The 15,489-nt window shown below is 43.1% G+C and overlaps 2 protein-coding genes and 1 pseudogene across 2 annotated transcripts; 2 read left to right on the top strand and 1 right to left on the bottom strand.

Annotated features, from left to right (window-relative positions):
• Positions 935–5,850, top strand: LOC8056767 (TATA-box-binding protein 2). Its single transcript, XM_002466678.2, has 9 exons — positions 935–1,297; positions 2,976–3,063; positions 3,473–3,544; positions 4,029–4,079; positions 4,166–4,210; positions 4,293–4,385; positions 4,483–4,584; positions 4,668–4,741; positions 5,235–5,850. Coding segments are annotated over exons 1-9 (603 nt in total). The 5' UTR covers positions 935–1,220; the 3' UTR covers positions 5,236–5,850.
• Positions 6,137–8,096, bottom strand: LOC8057209 (probable WRKY transcription factor 58). Its single transcript, XM_002464085.2, has 3 exons — positions 7,968–8,096; positions 7,497–7,658; positions 6,137–6,955 (listed from the first exon to the last, which is right to left on the bottom strand). Exons 1-3 carry the CDS (start codon positions 7,994–7,996, stop codon positions 6,721–6,723), a joined length of 426 nt encoding a protein of 141 aa, XP_002464130.2. The 5' UTR covers positions 7,997–8,096; the 3' UTR covers positions 6,137–6,720.
• On the top strand, positions 10,356–14,959 carry LOC110436810 (annotated as a pseudogene).

The following is a 15,489-nucleotide window of genomic DNA, read 5'->3' as shown; positions in this document are numbered from 1 at the left end:
CCATGATCTCCTCTGCAAGAGCCTATGACATGGAAGTCTAGAGCTGAGGTGGTCACTACGACAGCACGCCACCGTGGTGCATCAAGGAAGCTCTAACGCAAGATGTTTTAGTTAGGCCTTGTTTAGTTTCAAATTTTTTTGCAAAATAGGAACAATAGCACTTTCGTTTGTATTTAACAAATATTATCTAATCATAGACTAATTAGACTCAAAAGATTCATCTCACAAATTACAGATAAATTATGTAATTAGTTATTTCTTTCATCTATATTTAGTGCTCCATACATATGCCGCAAGATTCGATGTGATGGAAGAATCTGAAAATTTTTACAAAATATTCTGGGAACTAAACAAGGCCTTAACATTAATGAATGTGCACTGCAACAGCGACGTAACGCGAATGCTCAAGTAGTCACTAGTCAGGCCTGTTTGGATCCACTGTGATTATAATAATTAGCTAAAATAATTTAATTATAAACTAAACATAACTAAAACACTCGACTATAATAATCATCTTATAATCTCTCTCTTACCAGCTTTTTGGTGACCATGATTTCCCACTCGAACGGAAAATGATCCATCACAATAATTCAAATAGTCCGATTAGTATAGTTCATGATTTTCATAATTCATAACAATTTTCTTTCAAAGAAAATAATTCATAATAGTGCGATCTTCTCGGCGCGTTCGTAAACCTGCTAGTGCGATCTGCGAGTAGGAGAAATTCTTGATTAATGGCCGTCGAACGCGCATCATACCCACACACACCGACACCGGGTCCCACCGCATGCTATGACCCACAGGTCAGTTTGCATAACTCGAACCAGCGCGTGGGCAAACCGCGCCCTGGGGTAACCGGCCACAGCCGGTGCACCCTGTTCCCCTACAAAAGCCAAGCAGTCGCCATCCACCGCCTGCTCCCCGTCCACCGATACAACCCCAACTCCCGCACGCATCTACCTCCCACCACCAGACGACCTCCCCCTCTTCCCCCCGCATTCTCACGCCGCCTGCGCTGTCCCCGACTCCCCCTCGCGAGACAGATAACCCTAGCTCTCCTTCCCCTTGCTTTCCCTCCTCCCCAACTCCTCTCCCGATCTCTATAAAAGACCCGGATTTCGAATTCCCCCTCGAACCGGTGACGCGCGCGCTCCTTTCCCGCCCATTTCGGCCCCGGATTCGCGGCGCGGAGCCCCGCCGAGGTCGCGTGCGTGGTTCGGATGGCGGAGCCGGGGCTCGAGGGCAGCCAGCCGGTGGATCTGTCCAAGCACCCCTCCGGCATCGTCCCCACGCTCCAGTAAGTCCCGGATCTGGGTCGTCGGGGATTCGGGGTTCCGGAGAGATCCCGTACCGTACGTGCTAGGGTCCCGCCGCCCGGCGGATGGGTGCTTGGGTGTGCTGTGGAGCTGCCAAGGCTTGGTTCTGGCCAGCGGGGTGCCTCCCTGTCTTGTGGGTGGTGGTGTGGTTGGTTTATGCCGTGTTTTTGTTCAGCTTCCCGGTGCTGGGTGCATCGAAACGAGCTAATATTGTCTTAAATAGTTGGGGCTTTGGTGGGAATTATTTAGTTGTCATCCTCTCTCCGAGGGTTGATTTCAGGTATGAAACTTGGGAGAACGAGAGAGGGCCAAACTGGAGAGGAGATCTATTTCCTTATTGAAGTTTGTCATCTTGGCGTAATAGTTGCAGCAAGCATAATCTCTTCTTACCATATTTCCATTCTATGTTTTGACTCGTTGGTGCATAAATTGTGTAATATGATAAACAGTCAGCCTCACGCACTGAGGTTTCCATATCTTATATCGTGGGGAGGGTTAAATGCATTGGCTTGGATTGAGGGACGTCCCAGACGGGATGGGGCAATCCTTTTTCAGCAGTGTTTGGTTGGGAGGAGCTAGGGATGGGGTCATTTTTTGCAGTGGCATATTCCTGAAATATGTGGACAGCTCGGTCCCCTTGAATCGGGTGGATGAAGCCATTCCTTGCGGACGGCGTTGCACGCCATCTTTGCATTGCCTGGTGCAAGCGTGGTCAAAAGGAGGGGCGCAGGCACGTGGAAGCTCCAAGCTCAAGGCAAGCGGAGGAGAGGAGATGTTTGGAGCATATGCAGCCCACTGGGCTAGCGCCGACGATAAGAGGAGTGGGTCCAATTACCTCCTCTGGCCACATGAGAACTCTGGTGGGGCAGGTTGAGCATCTCTGGTGGTGGCAATGCCAAGATCTCTGCATGAGATCTTGGGCGAATGGGTTGGCCAAGCTCTTGGGCGGTGGTAGTGCCCAGCTGTTGGGCACCGGAGCTGTGAGATGTTGAGCGACTGTGGTACAAAATCTTGGGAATCATGCTTTGCTCACCTGAAGAAGACAACAAGAACAGGTGTAGAGACAATGGATGGTGCGGCCATGGATTATTGTGTCTAATGGAGTTAAAACTCCAGCGGGTTCCATCCCACCATATCCTTCGAACCAAACAAAAATTGGAATGAACCTTTCTGTCCAACCAAACAAGATCCGGGTCAATCCCGTCCAAAAAATAGGGACATGACCATTCCATCCCACTCCGTCCCCAAACCAGAAGTAACCTAACTAGCTTTTGTGGAAGATTTTTATTATGATTTAGGTGTAAGATTTTTCTGCAGGCAATTTCATTATTAAGTGCTATGGGCATATTAGTGCCATATTGAGTCCTGAAATGACTTTGATTGATACAAAGATTTTACGATCCAACCATTATAGTGTAGGTTATCTTGAATGTTAGTCTTAAATTTATTATGATTTGCACATGTTGGAAATTGGCATGAAGAAATTAATAGCACACACTATCAAATATAAAAAGAACAATGAAAATTATCTTGTAGTGTCTCTTCAATGCTAAAAACTTACAATAAGAACCCTATGTTGGTTTTACAAAACAAAATTCACATGTTTACTGCAGTTCTTTGATCATGGTCTGCTTGACGTGTGTCATTTTTTCATGACAGGAATATTGTATCAACAGTTAATTTGGATTGTAAACTTGACCTCAAAGCAATAGCTTTGCAAGCACGAAATGCGGAGTATAACCCCAAGGTATAGTGATTACCTCAAAGCAATGGCTTTGCACGGTATTTACTTGTTGTTTTTATCTAGTGGAAGATTTATGGACATATAAAGTATGTTGATCCTTTGTAATGATGTACAATCTTGTCCATGAGTTCAAATAGCTTTGTGCTAATAACTAATGGATGGCCTGGGATATGAGATGTGCACGGTTAGTTTCAAACCAGATGGATGCTCATATCCTGCTTGTCCTGTGAATAACCACAATATTCTTTGACAATCAAGTTCTAAATTTTTAGCTTATATATGACTTGTTTGCTCTTTTAGGCATTCTATTGAATGCAATCTTTCTCAGTTATGATGATACAATGTAGCAACCTGAATTTTGCTAAGTTTTCTGTCATTATATTTCGTATTTGACTCTTTTATCTGTAAACAGCGTTTTGCTGCAGTCATCATGAGAATAAGGGAACCCAAAACCACAGCACTGATATTTGCATCGGGTAAAATGGTATGTCATCAACATCTTTTGTCTTATACTGTCAATTTTCAAGGATTTTGCATGTTTTTGATGTAAACAGATTTGATCTTTTTTTTGACATGTTTTGTTGCCTTGGTGCTGTCCTGTCAAAAGATAGAAAGGCTAATCTGTTTGTTTTTTCTGTGTCCTAATCTACCTCTCTCAATCATCAAATATTGGAGAATAAAGTTCTTACCCTCTCTAGCCTACCCTAGGCAAATCTATTTTCCCTTACCAGATGATATATCTCGGTGGGTTTTTACTTGGGATTTATTTGGATCAATAGTCAGTATTGTAGACTTTCTTGGTTGTCATATTGAATATTAATTAAATGCATTGATGTGTCAATACTTTTCTTCCAAATGAAGAAAGTTTACTAGAACTGCATTTCTTTCATATAGAACTACAATCTTGTATCAATCCATCATAAGTGTTCTAGTGCTGAAGCAAGCAACCGATAATTTTCTATCACCAGGTATGTACTGGAGCAAAGAGCGAACAGCAATCTAAGCTTGCAGCAAGAAAGGTGCCATATGGCTTGCTACCATTTTATTTAAGTTGGATCTAGTTTACTGAGAGCTTTGGAATTCTAACCCCTGTCTGTATTTCCAGTATGCTCGTATTATTCAGAAACTTGGTTTTCCTGCTAAATTTAAGGTAACTATTTTCATACTTGTGTACATTGACCTGTACTTTGAACAATTTGTACATCAGTTGCTAAGTTACTGTTCTATGCCAGGACTTTAAGATTCAGAATATTGTTGGCTCTTGTGATGTCAAGTTTCCAATTAGGCTTGAGGGCCTTGCATATTCTCATGGTGCCTTCTCAAGTGTATGTCCAATGATGGCTTATTTTAACATCACAGTAATTCTTTTACCCTTTTTTGTCTGCATTCTTTGGATAATGACATTTTTAATTTGTTTTACAGTACGAACCAGAACTCTTTCCTGGCCTTATCTATCGGATGAAACAACCAAAGATTGTTCTTTTAATTTTTGTTTCAGGCAAGATTGTTTTGACTGGAGCAAAGGTTAGTTGTCATTTCGTGCTCATGCTTAATTATACTGCGATTAGCTTATCTTTCTCCTTAATTTCATAGTCGATTGTTTGTAGGTGAGAGAGGAGACCTACACTGCCTTCGAAAACATCTATCCTGTACTGACAGAGTTTAGAAAAGTTCAGCAATGGTATGTAGTTCTTTTTATCATGCTTCAATCATAGCGCATGCATGACTCTTCCTGCAATTGAGATTCTCTTGTTCTGTTGACTATGTTCACTATGTCTTGTACTCATTTTTGGAACATGTGTGGGACTGGGCACCTATATGTTATTTGTTGTTAGACTTGATAGTAAAATGTTGGAATCATGTTTTCTACTGTGTTTTCGAAACAAACTTTTATTATGGTATTCTAGGTATTCAAATCAGATGTCATGGCATGTTAATTCCTGTAATGTGGGATAATTCCTTCTCTCTTTAAGCCCCTTTTGGAATGTGGGATCCCCCTGTTTCCTGTGTTTTCCTGTGAAAATGGACCGATTCCCTTGGAATTGTACATGATTTCTGTGAAATTTCTGTATTCCAAATGGACCGTTTATATTGTTTATAACTCGTGTCGGTGTGTGCAGTACTAGAATTAATTATTTAAAACTAATCTTTTCCTTCTGGTGCCCTCTTTGCAGATGACCCAAGTGAAGGTCACGTTCTTCTAATTACAAGCATCCTTGAGGTTTTTTGTGTGACCATAAATTCTAACTGTACATAAAAAGTCTGGCGGAACTTATAGCATCCTGTAATTTCTGTGAGCCTCGGTGTGTCATGGTTGGGTGGGTTTGTTGTGGTAGCTGGTGGACTTGTCAAATTACTTCAGTTTGAGTAGTTTGTGTCCCATGTGGTTAACTTGAGTGCTAACAAGAGTAGATAAATTTTGCCCTACTTTGTCTTTGAGACACGAGTCTATTAAAGTCTTTTCTGAGTATCTTTCAGTGCTGTGCGATGATGAAAAGACTGGCACTGTAGGTAACTGGGGCAATGTACTGACTACTGACGGGATTGTGTGAGTGTGACTGGTTGTAAGTTATCTGTTGTATTTGAGATGCTGTATCGTAGAGGACACCGGGAATAATCTTGTTGGTTATTATCACCGTATGGAGGAACCGGTCGACTGACCACGCAGTAGACATGTTTCTGTATCCAAATGTTCCTGCACTTGTGGTTTTTAACTTTTTCGATGTTGTTGTATGCTAGGATGAATAATTTGAATTGTACGTACTGTATAAGAATGCCTATTACTGTGTCTTTCCAGATTGCTAGGCGAACGAGCTGTCTCGTATCGCATGGAACTTTGTTTACCGCTCTTCGGTGTTTACCTCAATCGAAAACATTATTAGTGTTGCCAACTTGTTGGTTGTGGATACCCAGCCGTTGCAGTGTCAGCTGCCAGGTTATCTGCAAATGATTGAATGTTAAACGCTCACTAAACGAATTAGGTGTATCCCACTGATAAAGCTAGGTCTCGAGTGTCGCATTCAGTTCAGAGGCGATGCAATGTAAACTGGGTGACCAGGGCCTCGAACCCAACTCTGGAGACTTTCGACAAGTTTACACTTTGCAGAAAACAAAACATAATAGCGACGGTGCTACTTCCCACTTTCAGCTAAATATTGTTTTTTATGCATGTACAATATCAAAATTACAATTATGCACCATCGTCCTAATAGTAGCCGTACACTAGCACTAGACCAGAGAGTTAACCGGAGCAGCAACAATTAATCCGCACTCAACATCACGTTGCGCCGGCGCAAGGCGTCAACCGGCACCGGCAGCACCTGCCGCTGCCCTCCGGTGCGCAGCGAAAGCGATCGATCGATGCAGCGGCAGCCAGCAGAGGCCAGCACAGGAGCTGATGCATGCGTACGTGACGCAACGCCGCCGGCCTTTCTTGTCGGTTTGTCAATACTTTCGTTTGTATTTGACAAATATTGTTCAATCATAAACTAATTAGGCTCAAAAGATTCGTCTCACAAATGACAGATAAACTATGTAACTAGTTATTTTTTTTATCTATATTTAGTGCATCATGTATGTACCGCAAAATTTAATGTAATAAAGAATGTGAAAATTTTTATAAAATATTTTAGAAAGTAAACAAGACCCTGGCTCCCCGCGTCAATGCGACCGGCCGGCCCCGCCGAAGTACTGCGCGCCCAGCTCGTATCTGTTGAAGTCGGAGGCGCCGCCGCCGTGATGCTGGCCGCCGGGACCGGGAGGAGCCGCCGCCGCCGGGGCGCCGTGCTGGTGCGCGCCCTCGTAGACGATGCGGAGGTCGCCGCTGGGGTCCCGCGGGTGCCACTCCACCTTCTTCTTGGCGCCGCACAGCTTGTGCCGACACCGGAAGTAGCTCCTGCGCCATTGTTGGATTTGGATCACACACATGCATCATGGACCACCCCACGTACGGTATCATCAGTTGGCATGCAATGCAAAACACACTTGTGCAGTTTGCTCATCAAGTCATCATCAGGGCTTTTTATTTGGTTGACCGTTATCAATAATATAATAAAGCGAGGATATTATTCTTCCGTTGATTCTTCTTCGAAAGATAAGATCTGGCAGCAAAGCATTGCACGTATGCATATATGCACGGGGACGGCGGGCAACCCATACATTCCATTATACCAGTGTTCGATCGATGGGCGGCGTCACATCGACTCAATTAATTAATAAAACGATTTGATGCACAGGAACGAAGATGAACAAGTCAACAAGCTTGGTCAACGTCGAGCTATTGATTAATCCGATGTACACGCGTATGGCGGGAAACGATTTGACCACGAAAAAATGGTATATGTGATCAAGTTTGCACTAGCTTTATGTGAGAGCTCGAGATCAATCTCGATGCAAAAAATGCTACGTATGCATGTTGGATCGAACGGAGCAAGTACCTGATTTTCTGGATGTTCTTGATGAACTTCTGGCCGTACTTCTTCCACTCGTACCCGTCCTCGGGCATCACCAGCTGCCTGCCGTAGCCGGCCTCTGCCGCCGCCGCCGCCGCCGCCTCGTCCTCCTCCCTTTGGTTTCTCTCTCCTCCTCCTCCGCTGCCTCTGCGTGCATCACTACACAGTTAGTTTTTGTGCCAAGGAACATTAGAACACGCATAACAACAACCTGCAAACTTAATAAGCTGATCTGTATATAGCAGCTATGACTAGCAGGATCAGCTTATCTGTTGTGGACGGAGGACAATATATGTTGCTACATGAAAATTTGACAAAAACATGATGAACCATACATGCATGCATGAGAACCAAAGCTGGTTTAAGGCAAACGCATCAAACACAGCGTAGAGAGAGAGAGAGAGAGAGAGAGAGAGAGAGAGAGAGAGAGAGAGAGAGAGAGAGAGAGATGCATACATTGCGCCGGGCTGTGAGCTTGAATCCATGGACGCCGCCAGTGACCGTACGTCTACAACGTCCTGTGCTCTACTGCTGCTCCCATGTTATCGCAAAGTTTAATGAATGAAACATGTAGATGAGAGGGAGAGAGATTGAAAGTAGTGACGAAGCTCTTTGGGTGTGGTATATTTATTATCAGGGCTTATTAGTCAATCGAATGGAAGCTTCTCTGATGCGACGACGTTAACATCGTCAAGACGAAGACGAATCAGTAAATTTTTGGGTTCACATGCTGTCCTACCCAACTTCGACACTACTGGTTTTGACTGAACCAGAAAATCACTGTGATCTCATCATCTCCTTTATATGGAGGAATATGGATATTTCTTTTTGCGTACAACACTAATCTCCGCAACAAGAAGTTACTGTTGGATATTACTCCCTTCAGTCACTAATAATAGAACAATGTTTTCAGGTTTCATCATGTAGTCAGGCATTTTAATCTTTGGTTCTAAATCAATTCTTTTGTGTATCGAGTTTTGATATTTGGAAAATGACATCAAGAGGTAGACTTTTCTAGAGAGAGGCAACATGTTCTTTTATAGATATATATTATTACACAAATAATATTAGTTACTATTTTGTGTTAGAGGTGTTGAAGAAACATCATTATTTGTACTTGAGATAGTACACTATTTCCTTTTACTAAATACTAGGGGTGAGAACAGATGTGGATTCATGTATTTGTCCACCTTGTTTTCACATTTTGCAGGGAAAGATGGTAATGAGACAACAATGAGAAGTTTAATATGAAAGCCTAACGAAAATAATTTTATATACATATCTGAATCCCTGTAAGGGCTTGTTTGGTTGAAGGTATTAGAGTTTAACAAGTATTGTAGTATTTTTATTTTATTTGGCAATTAGTGTCCAATCATAGACTAATTAGGCTAAAAATACTTGTCTCATAAATTATTCTCTAGTTGTGTTTTTAATTTTATAAATAGTCTATATTTAGTACTCTATGTATGTGTTCAAATATTCGATGTGATGGAAGTTAAAGTTTACCGCGACGAACCAAACAGGCCTAAGATATGAAAGAGTAAAAGCATGTTTGGTTCCCGACCTTCACTTGCCATGCCACACTCAGGCATTGCGTGCCATAACTTTTTTTTATCGGTGTTTAGTTGGTGAAGAGTGCTAGGCAGGCACAGAATACAACACATCAGATTCATTAGAGGCCTATTTGGTTGTCCAGTTCCAAACTGGCTCTTGGGATGCAGGCTTAAGGTGTTTGGTTACCTAAAGTGCTACCAGGGTTAGGCCCATAGTGCGTGCAACCATCTCAGGCTCATGGGAAATGGATTCTAAAATCATTTTTAGCCAACACATGGTTGTGTGGAGCCAAAACAGAGCGTGTGCCTGTACACGTGAGAGAGCACTGGTGCCAAGCCAAAGACCAACCAAACAATATCTTTTCGAGACATGGCTGGAGTGGCTCAAAACAAAAAGCAAAACCAAACAAGTGCAGGTGCATGCACCAGACCAGGCTGTGGCTAGCCTGTCTCTCCCTCTAGATGCGGTGTAGCCTAGGTGAGAAGAGAACCAAACAGACCTCAGCACATCTGAGTTGACCAAACAGACTTTGGACTAATTAGGCTTAAAAAATTCGTCTTGCAAATTACAGATAAACTATGCAATTAATTTTTATTTTATCTATATTTAGTGTTACATACATGTACCGTAAAATTTGATGTGACGGTAAATCTTGAAAAATTTTGGGAACTAAACAAATTTTATAATACACCAATTTTATAAGGACGAATATACAAATTTCAAGCAAAGGGAAACTTTATGCCGATCAAATTCAAACCTGAAAGCACGCTCTGCGATCGTCCTAAACCCCTGGATGGCCGTTAGCGGGGCGGGGGCCGCGCCAGGTCGCGGCTGGAGCCGTGACTGACGTCACTTGTCCTACGTCAGCAACCGTTCCCTCGTTGCGTGGTGTTGTTCCAAGAAGCTGCTGCCTCTTTTCTTTTACCCTTCAGCCAGCGCTAGCTAGGTAATATTTGGCGTACGCTTCCAGCATCATGCCTGTGCAGTTAATGGGTTTTTTTTTTTGCATCGTGCGGTACTACCTTTATCTCTAAATAATTTATTAGAAAATACGTGTAACACTTTTATCTCTAAATAAATTTATTAAAAAAACTAGATTCAAATATCTATCAAATAATACTAATTATGTATCTTAAATATTAACATTTTATAATATAGATTTAGTTAAAATTATTTCTCGAGAAGCGAAAACGACAAACATTTAGAAACAGAGCGAGTAGTAGTCTCCATGTGAATGTGAACTCCGACCTTCTTAAATATTAATATATGTTTAGTGGAGCATTTGAACGGATGGACATACTGCTTGATCAAATTAAGGCTACAATTCTGAATGACTCACAGTTCCATGCACGTGTGGAAGACAAACTAATTGAACCGTGTGATCCATGCACGTTGGTGGGTGTAGTAGGCGTATATAGTACTATCAGTTCATTCGTCTTATTGTTGGAGACGATCCAACAAACCGTGATCCATGCACGTGTCAAATTAAATCCTGGCGAGATCTCGATCGTGTAGTTTGTTTTGTTTATTATATGGGTGCCGGAGGAAGAAGGACTCTTTTGGTAGATCTCTCCTGCCTGCCTGCATGCCAAAGTAGCTAGGACGAGATCGACTGCAAGATGACCACGCATTCGATCGATCGGAGACAGCTGATCTGGTCGATCTCTCCTATCTGAATTTTGATATATACGGGCCGGGGGGGGGTGGACGTGTGTGTGCTCAAGTCTTTTTTGTTTGGCAGCAATAATCCTGCCAAACATGCATTATATTCTTCGGATCGGAGTCGGAGACAGCTGAAACTGATGGGCCGGCGGGGGTACGTACAGTGCACGCACGTGTCCAGACGCTGACTCCCTCGCTCCTGTCGTGTCTTTGTGGAAGGTGCTGCTTTTCTGCTGCTGGGTCTCCTCTCTAGTAGTCCTTGTAGCAAAGATTGTGATGAGAATAGTAGTAGCAAAGCAAGCGATTGAGATATATAATCACTACGTACAAATATTTTGACCAGGGTAGTCGCGTCCGTGTCCGTGTCTGTGTCTCAACTCTCAGCTGCTACCACACGCTAATCCTTTCCTTCAATTTTCCTTACCAAACTTGTTTAGTTTTTGGATATCACACTATAAATATATATGTCGAGGGATTTTTGGATACTAATAAAAAAAATAAATTACATAACTCGTCTAGAAAACACGAGATAAATTTATTAGACATAATTAATCTGTCATTATCATATGTGGGTTACTATAGCAATTATATAGACTAACTAGACTTAAAAGATTTGTCTCATGATTTATAACTAAATTATGTAATTAATTGTTTTTTCATCTATATTTAATGTTATATATCCAAAGATTTGATGTAACAGTTCAAATGGTTTTTGGACCAGAAAATTAACAGGTCAGTCCTTGTCGTTGTGGAGTGGACGTACTGTTACTGTACGTGCTGCCTGCCCTGCCGCTGCCAGCCAGCCGCGGACAGGGCAGCTGCCTGCTTCCTTCCGCGTCGCCGCCTGTGCCTCCAGGTCCAGATCCGGCAGATTCTCTTCTTGCCGCCGCCGGAGTGACAGGAAAACAATGGAGGCTCGTGTTCTGTGTGTCTCCCTCTGTGCACGCCGGCGATGAACAAAAGTCCCCTTTTGGGATCCGGACTCGCTCGGCAAAAAGAAGACGAATTTTATTTGCGTGTCCGCTCCAGATTCGGTGGATCGATCTCTTGCTGTGATATGACGCTGCCCGTACCCCGTACTGTACGTGCCGACATGGAATGGATTCTGCGACTGCGAGCCAGCGGATGCGTACACATATGCCCGCGCATCTAGCTCGATCTCTGACAGAACGGCCACAGCCTCGCTCGGCAGGATTGCTGCTGCTTCCCTTTTTCTTCAGATTTTGTTTTTTTTTTTGGAGCTATCACAAAAGACACGTAAGCTAACTTGGTATGCAAAGTGATACTAGTCGTCGTCGTCGTCTCCCTATTCCATTGGCCCGTGAGCAGGAGACCAGATACGGCCTGATGGAGGGAACCGGCGACTAGTATGAAAAATGGTATCCTATCCTAACAGCATGCGGAAAACGCACGTGGTTCACGGCTGGATTTACACTGCGGAGGATGACCATTTCACAGTATGGCCTTGTTTAGTTCACCCCGAAATCCAAAAAGTTTTCAAGATTCCCTGTCACATCGAATCTTGCGGCACATGCATGAAGCATTAAATATAGACGAAAACAAAAACTAATCACACAGTTTGACTGTAAATCACGAGACGAATCTTTTGACTCTAGTTAGTCTATGATTGGATAATATTTACCACAAACAAACGAAAGTGCTACAGTTCCAAAAACTTTTCAGTTTTCGGAACTAAACAAGGCCTATGTTCTCTCTTTCCGTGCACGTTTTTAACAGTGACATGAACAGTTTGTCTTCTACTATCAATAGGATTTTTTTTTGGGTACGTACAAGTTAGGCCTTTGTAGTTCACCTAAAAACCAAAAACTTTTTAAGATTCCTCGTCATATTGAATCTTACGGCACATGAATGAGTCATTAAATATAGATAAAAATAAAAACTAATTGTATAGATAAATCACGAGATAAATCTTTTAATCAAGCCTAGTTAATTAGTCTATGATTGAACAATAATTATCAAATAAAAACAAAAGTGCTACAATACCCAAAACCTCAAAAAAATTCGAAACTGAACAAGGCCTTATATGACATTCATATGTGTATCTTCCTTCTCTTGGCACCTCAAAGTTTTTTTAGAAAGGACAACCAAAACTTTGCCGCAGATTTCGTTAGACGTTAGAAAACAAAATTCTTTTACAAAAATTTAAAGGCCTTAAACAACCATTGAAAAGCTACCACAACCCGGAGCTAAAATACTGCTGACAAGAAACGAAAAGAAATAACCTACAGAAAAACTGAACACAACTCGGCCACAGTGGAACAGAAAAAGAAGAACCGGCTACTAAGGAGAACTAAATTTTCGGTACCAGCTGCCATTGGGGCCATAGCAAAAGTCTGTACTAGGTAATATCATCCTTGCAATTAAAGAGTGGCCACTTGGCCAGGTTAGGTTGAGAGCTTTCTGCTTCCTATTTCTCTCCTTCCAAATATTTCACTAAAAATAGATTGAGATCCCATCCAATTTTTTCCTCTCCTTGTCAAACCTATGTTTGACACCACAATTTCATTTCCATAATCTTCTCCATCTTCTTCGATGACAATGATCAAGGTCCATCTAAGATGAGATTCCGGTTTAGGATTGGGGACCCTTCGGTTTGGTGAGAATTTGAGGCTGGGATTTTGGAGTTAGCTAGGGAAGGGCTAGAGGAGAAAGGTTGGCCCAACATCGGTGGGTAGGGTAATAAAGTAGGGGAGGGGCTGCTGCCGTATGTGGTGGTGAAAAAGATGGCCGACATGCACGGAGGATCGAGACGAGATAACTCAATCATATGATGCAAGGGGTAATAATGGGTGTTATTAGATATGTGTCTGAATATTTATACAATTTGGTTATGCTATTAGAAGTTAGGATAAATTTTGAGTTAGACTCTATATCCTAGGCGACCATAACTATGAGGCAATCCTTGTTGATTAGTGGGTGGTTTGGATGTGGCCTAGTGTAGTGTTTTATGGGAGAAGCGCAAGTAGGGACATGGTTAAACTTCGTTAAAAAACGACTTGCCTTGGTGCCATTTTCTTTTTTTTCTAGAACTCGACTTCACGTATATTTCATTAAGTAGGAAACAAGGTTCAAAAGACACAACAGTTCGGACAAGAAAAAACAGAAACAGGAGACACACAAGGGACCCGCCGGCGAGGAGCCGGGGGCAGGCCTTGGTGCCATTTTCACTTACATATTTTCTTCTATGATGTTTATTCTTTGGTGTTATTTGGTTAGTAGGTCTAATTGGGTCTAATTCTAACCATGCACTCTAATATGAACTTAGGAAGCCTTTGTGATCTAATAATAGAATCATTTGAGATGTGAGGAGGGTGAAGTAGGCGCAAGCGGTTACACTCGCTCGTTGGGAGGAGAAAAACACATTAGAGAAGCAAGAAGAAGGCTAGATGTAGAATAACTTATGGTGGTCCTGCATGTAGATTTGACAGTGAAAATTTCTAGTTTATAAGGAGATTGAACTTATCTGATGAAGATTTCTAGTTTAAAAGGAGATTTAAATTATCTGAAGGGATATAACATTTTAAAGTAAAGTGTAGCAATGTTTTTTCCAACAGTAGAACCCTTGAATTCCATTACCAAATTTAATAGCAATAGAACTACAAAGATGTTTATAGTTTAGTTCTGACGCTATATTCACTGCAAATAATGTCCGCACTCCTACCAAAGGCTTGGAAAGAGTGAGGCAGCAAAACAACGTTAAACAACTAAGAGCAACTTCAAGAGTCTCTTTATATCTTTCCTTATATATTGATAGGAATAGAGATTTTGTTTAAAAAAAAACTCTCCAACGGCTTCTTTAATTAGGTCTCCAAATATTGGCATCCTCTATTTTTAAGATTTCTCGCTAGCTCGTCACGCACAAACACTACGCACCATCTTACGCATGCATGCCTGACTTTCCATTACCTTCTTGAAAGTTTAAACTGAAATTTTTTCCGATACGCGAGTTGAACGGTGATGCATGCATGCATGACGAAGTAGCTACTTCCGGTGTCGGCACAGCTGTGCGGCGCCAAGAAGAAGGTGGAGCCGCGGGACCGAGCGGCGACCTCCGCATCGTCTACGAGGGCGCGCACCAGCACGACGCCCCAGCGATGGCGACGGCGGCGGCGGATCCTCCCGGTCCCGCCGGACAGCACCAGGGCGGCGGCGCCTCCGACTCCAACAACGAGCTGGGCGCGCAGTACTTCGGCGGGGCCCGGTCGCAGTGACCGGGTGAACGGCGGCTGGCTATAACCATTACGATCGAGCTGGGCGCTCGTACTTCGGCGCGCGGGTTCCCAGAGTTAAAGAGATCGACGTCGCTCGCTCGCGGTCGTCGCCGCTCATCGCATGGCGCCGGCGAGTCCCTGAGGCGGCGGAGTGCCCGCTGGTTGACACGCCTTGCATGCGCCGGTGCAGCGAAGAGCGAACGAACCTGCAGGGGTGGTTCGCAGTGCAGGGGGTTAATTTATTGGTGTCAAAGCAGATGTACATTCGGGGAAGACGCCCTTTCCCGAGTGCCAAGACATGGCTCTCGAGGAAGAGGCTGGCCACCAACGGCGTCAACTCTTTCTCGAATGCCAGCACGGCTCTCGGAAAAGCTTTCCCCGAGTGCACGATTTTCGTCTCTCGGGAAAGACGTCTTTTCCGTAAAGAGATACCTCGGGCACTCTTCGCTGAATGTTGCACTCGGGGAAGGCTTCCCCGAGTGTAACTGGGCCTTCCCTGAGTGCATTTGGCACTAGGGAAAGTCACTGCC

This window comes from Sorghum bicolor, chromosome 1 (genome assembly GCF_000003195.3).
Source record: "Sorghum bicolor cultivar BTx623 chromosome 1, Sorghum_bicolor_NCBIv3, whole genome shotgun sequence".
Taxonomy (NCBI): domain Eukaryota; kingdom Viridiplantae; phylum Streptophyta; class Magnoliopsida; order Poales; family Poaceae; genus Sorghum; species Sorghum bicolor.
The sequence above is the reverse complement of the archived record's forward strand: the minus strand, read 5'-3'. Positions and strand labels throughout refer to the sequence as shown.

What these genes read in the sequence shown, in the direction of transcription:
- LOC8056767 (XM_002466678.2), top strand. Translation starts at nt 1,221, where the DNA reads ATGGCGGAGCCGGGGCTCGAGGGCAGCCAGCCGGTGGATCTGTCCAAG. An exon ending in CTAAGCTTGCAGCAAGAAAG is followed by an intron (nt 4,080 to 4,165) that starts GTGCCATATGGC and finishes CTGTATTTCCAG; the next exon opens with TATGCTCGTATTATTCAGAA. An exon ending in GTTTTCCTGCTAAATTTAAG is followed by an intron (nt 4,211 to 4,292) that starts GTAACTATTTTC and finishes GTTCTATGCCAG; the next exon opens with GACTTTAAGATTCAGAATAT.
- LOC8057209 (XM_002464085.2), bottom strand. Translation starts at nt 7,996, where the DNA reads ATGGATTCAAGCTCACAGCCCGGCGCAAT. An exon ending in AGCTCACAGCCCGGCGCAAT is followed by an intron (nt 7,659 to 7,967) that starts GTATGCATCTCT and finishes TGATGCACGCAG; the next exon opens with AGGCAGCGGAGGAGGAGGAG. An exon ending in AAGAACATCCAGAAAATCAG is followed by an intron (nt 6,956 to 7,496) that starts GTACTTGCTCCG and finishes ACAATGGCGCAG; the next exon opens with GAGCTACTTCCGGTGTCGGC.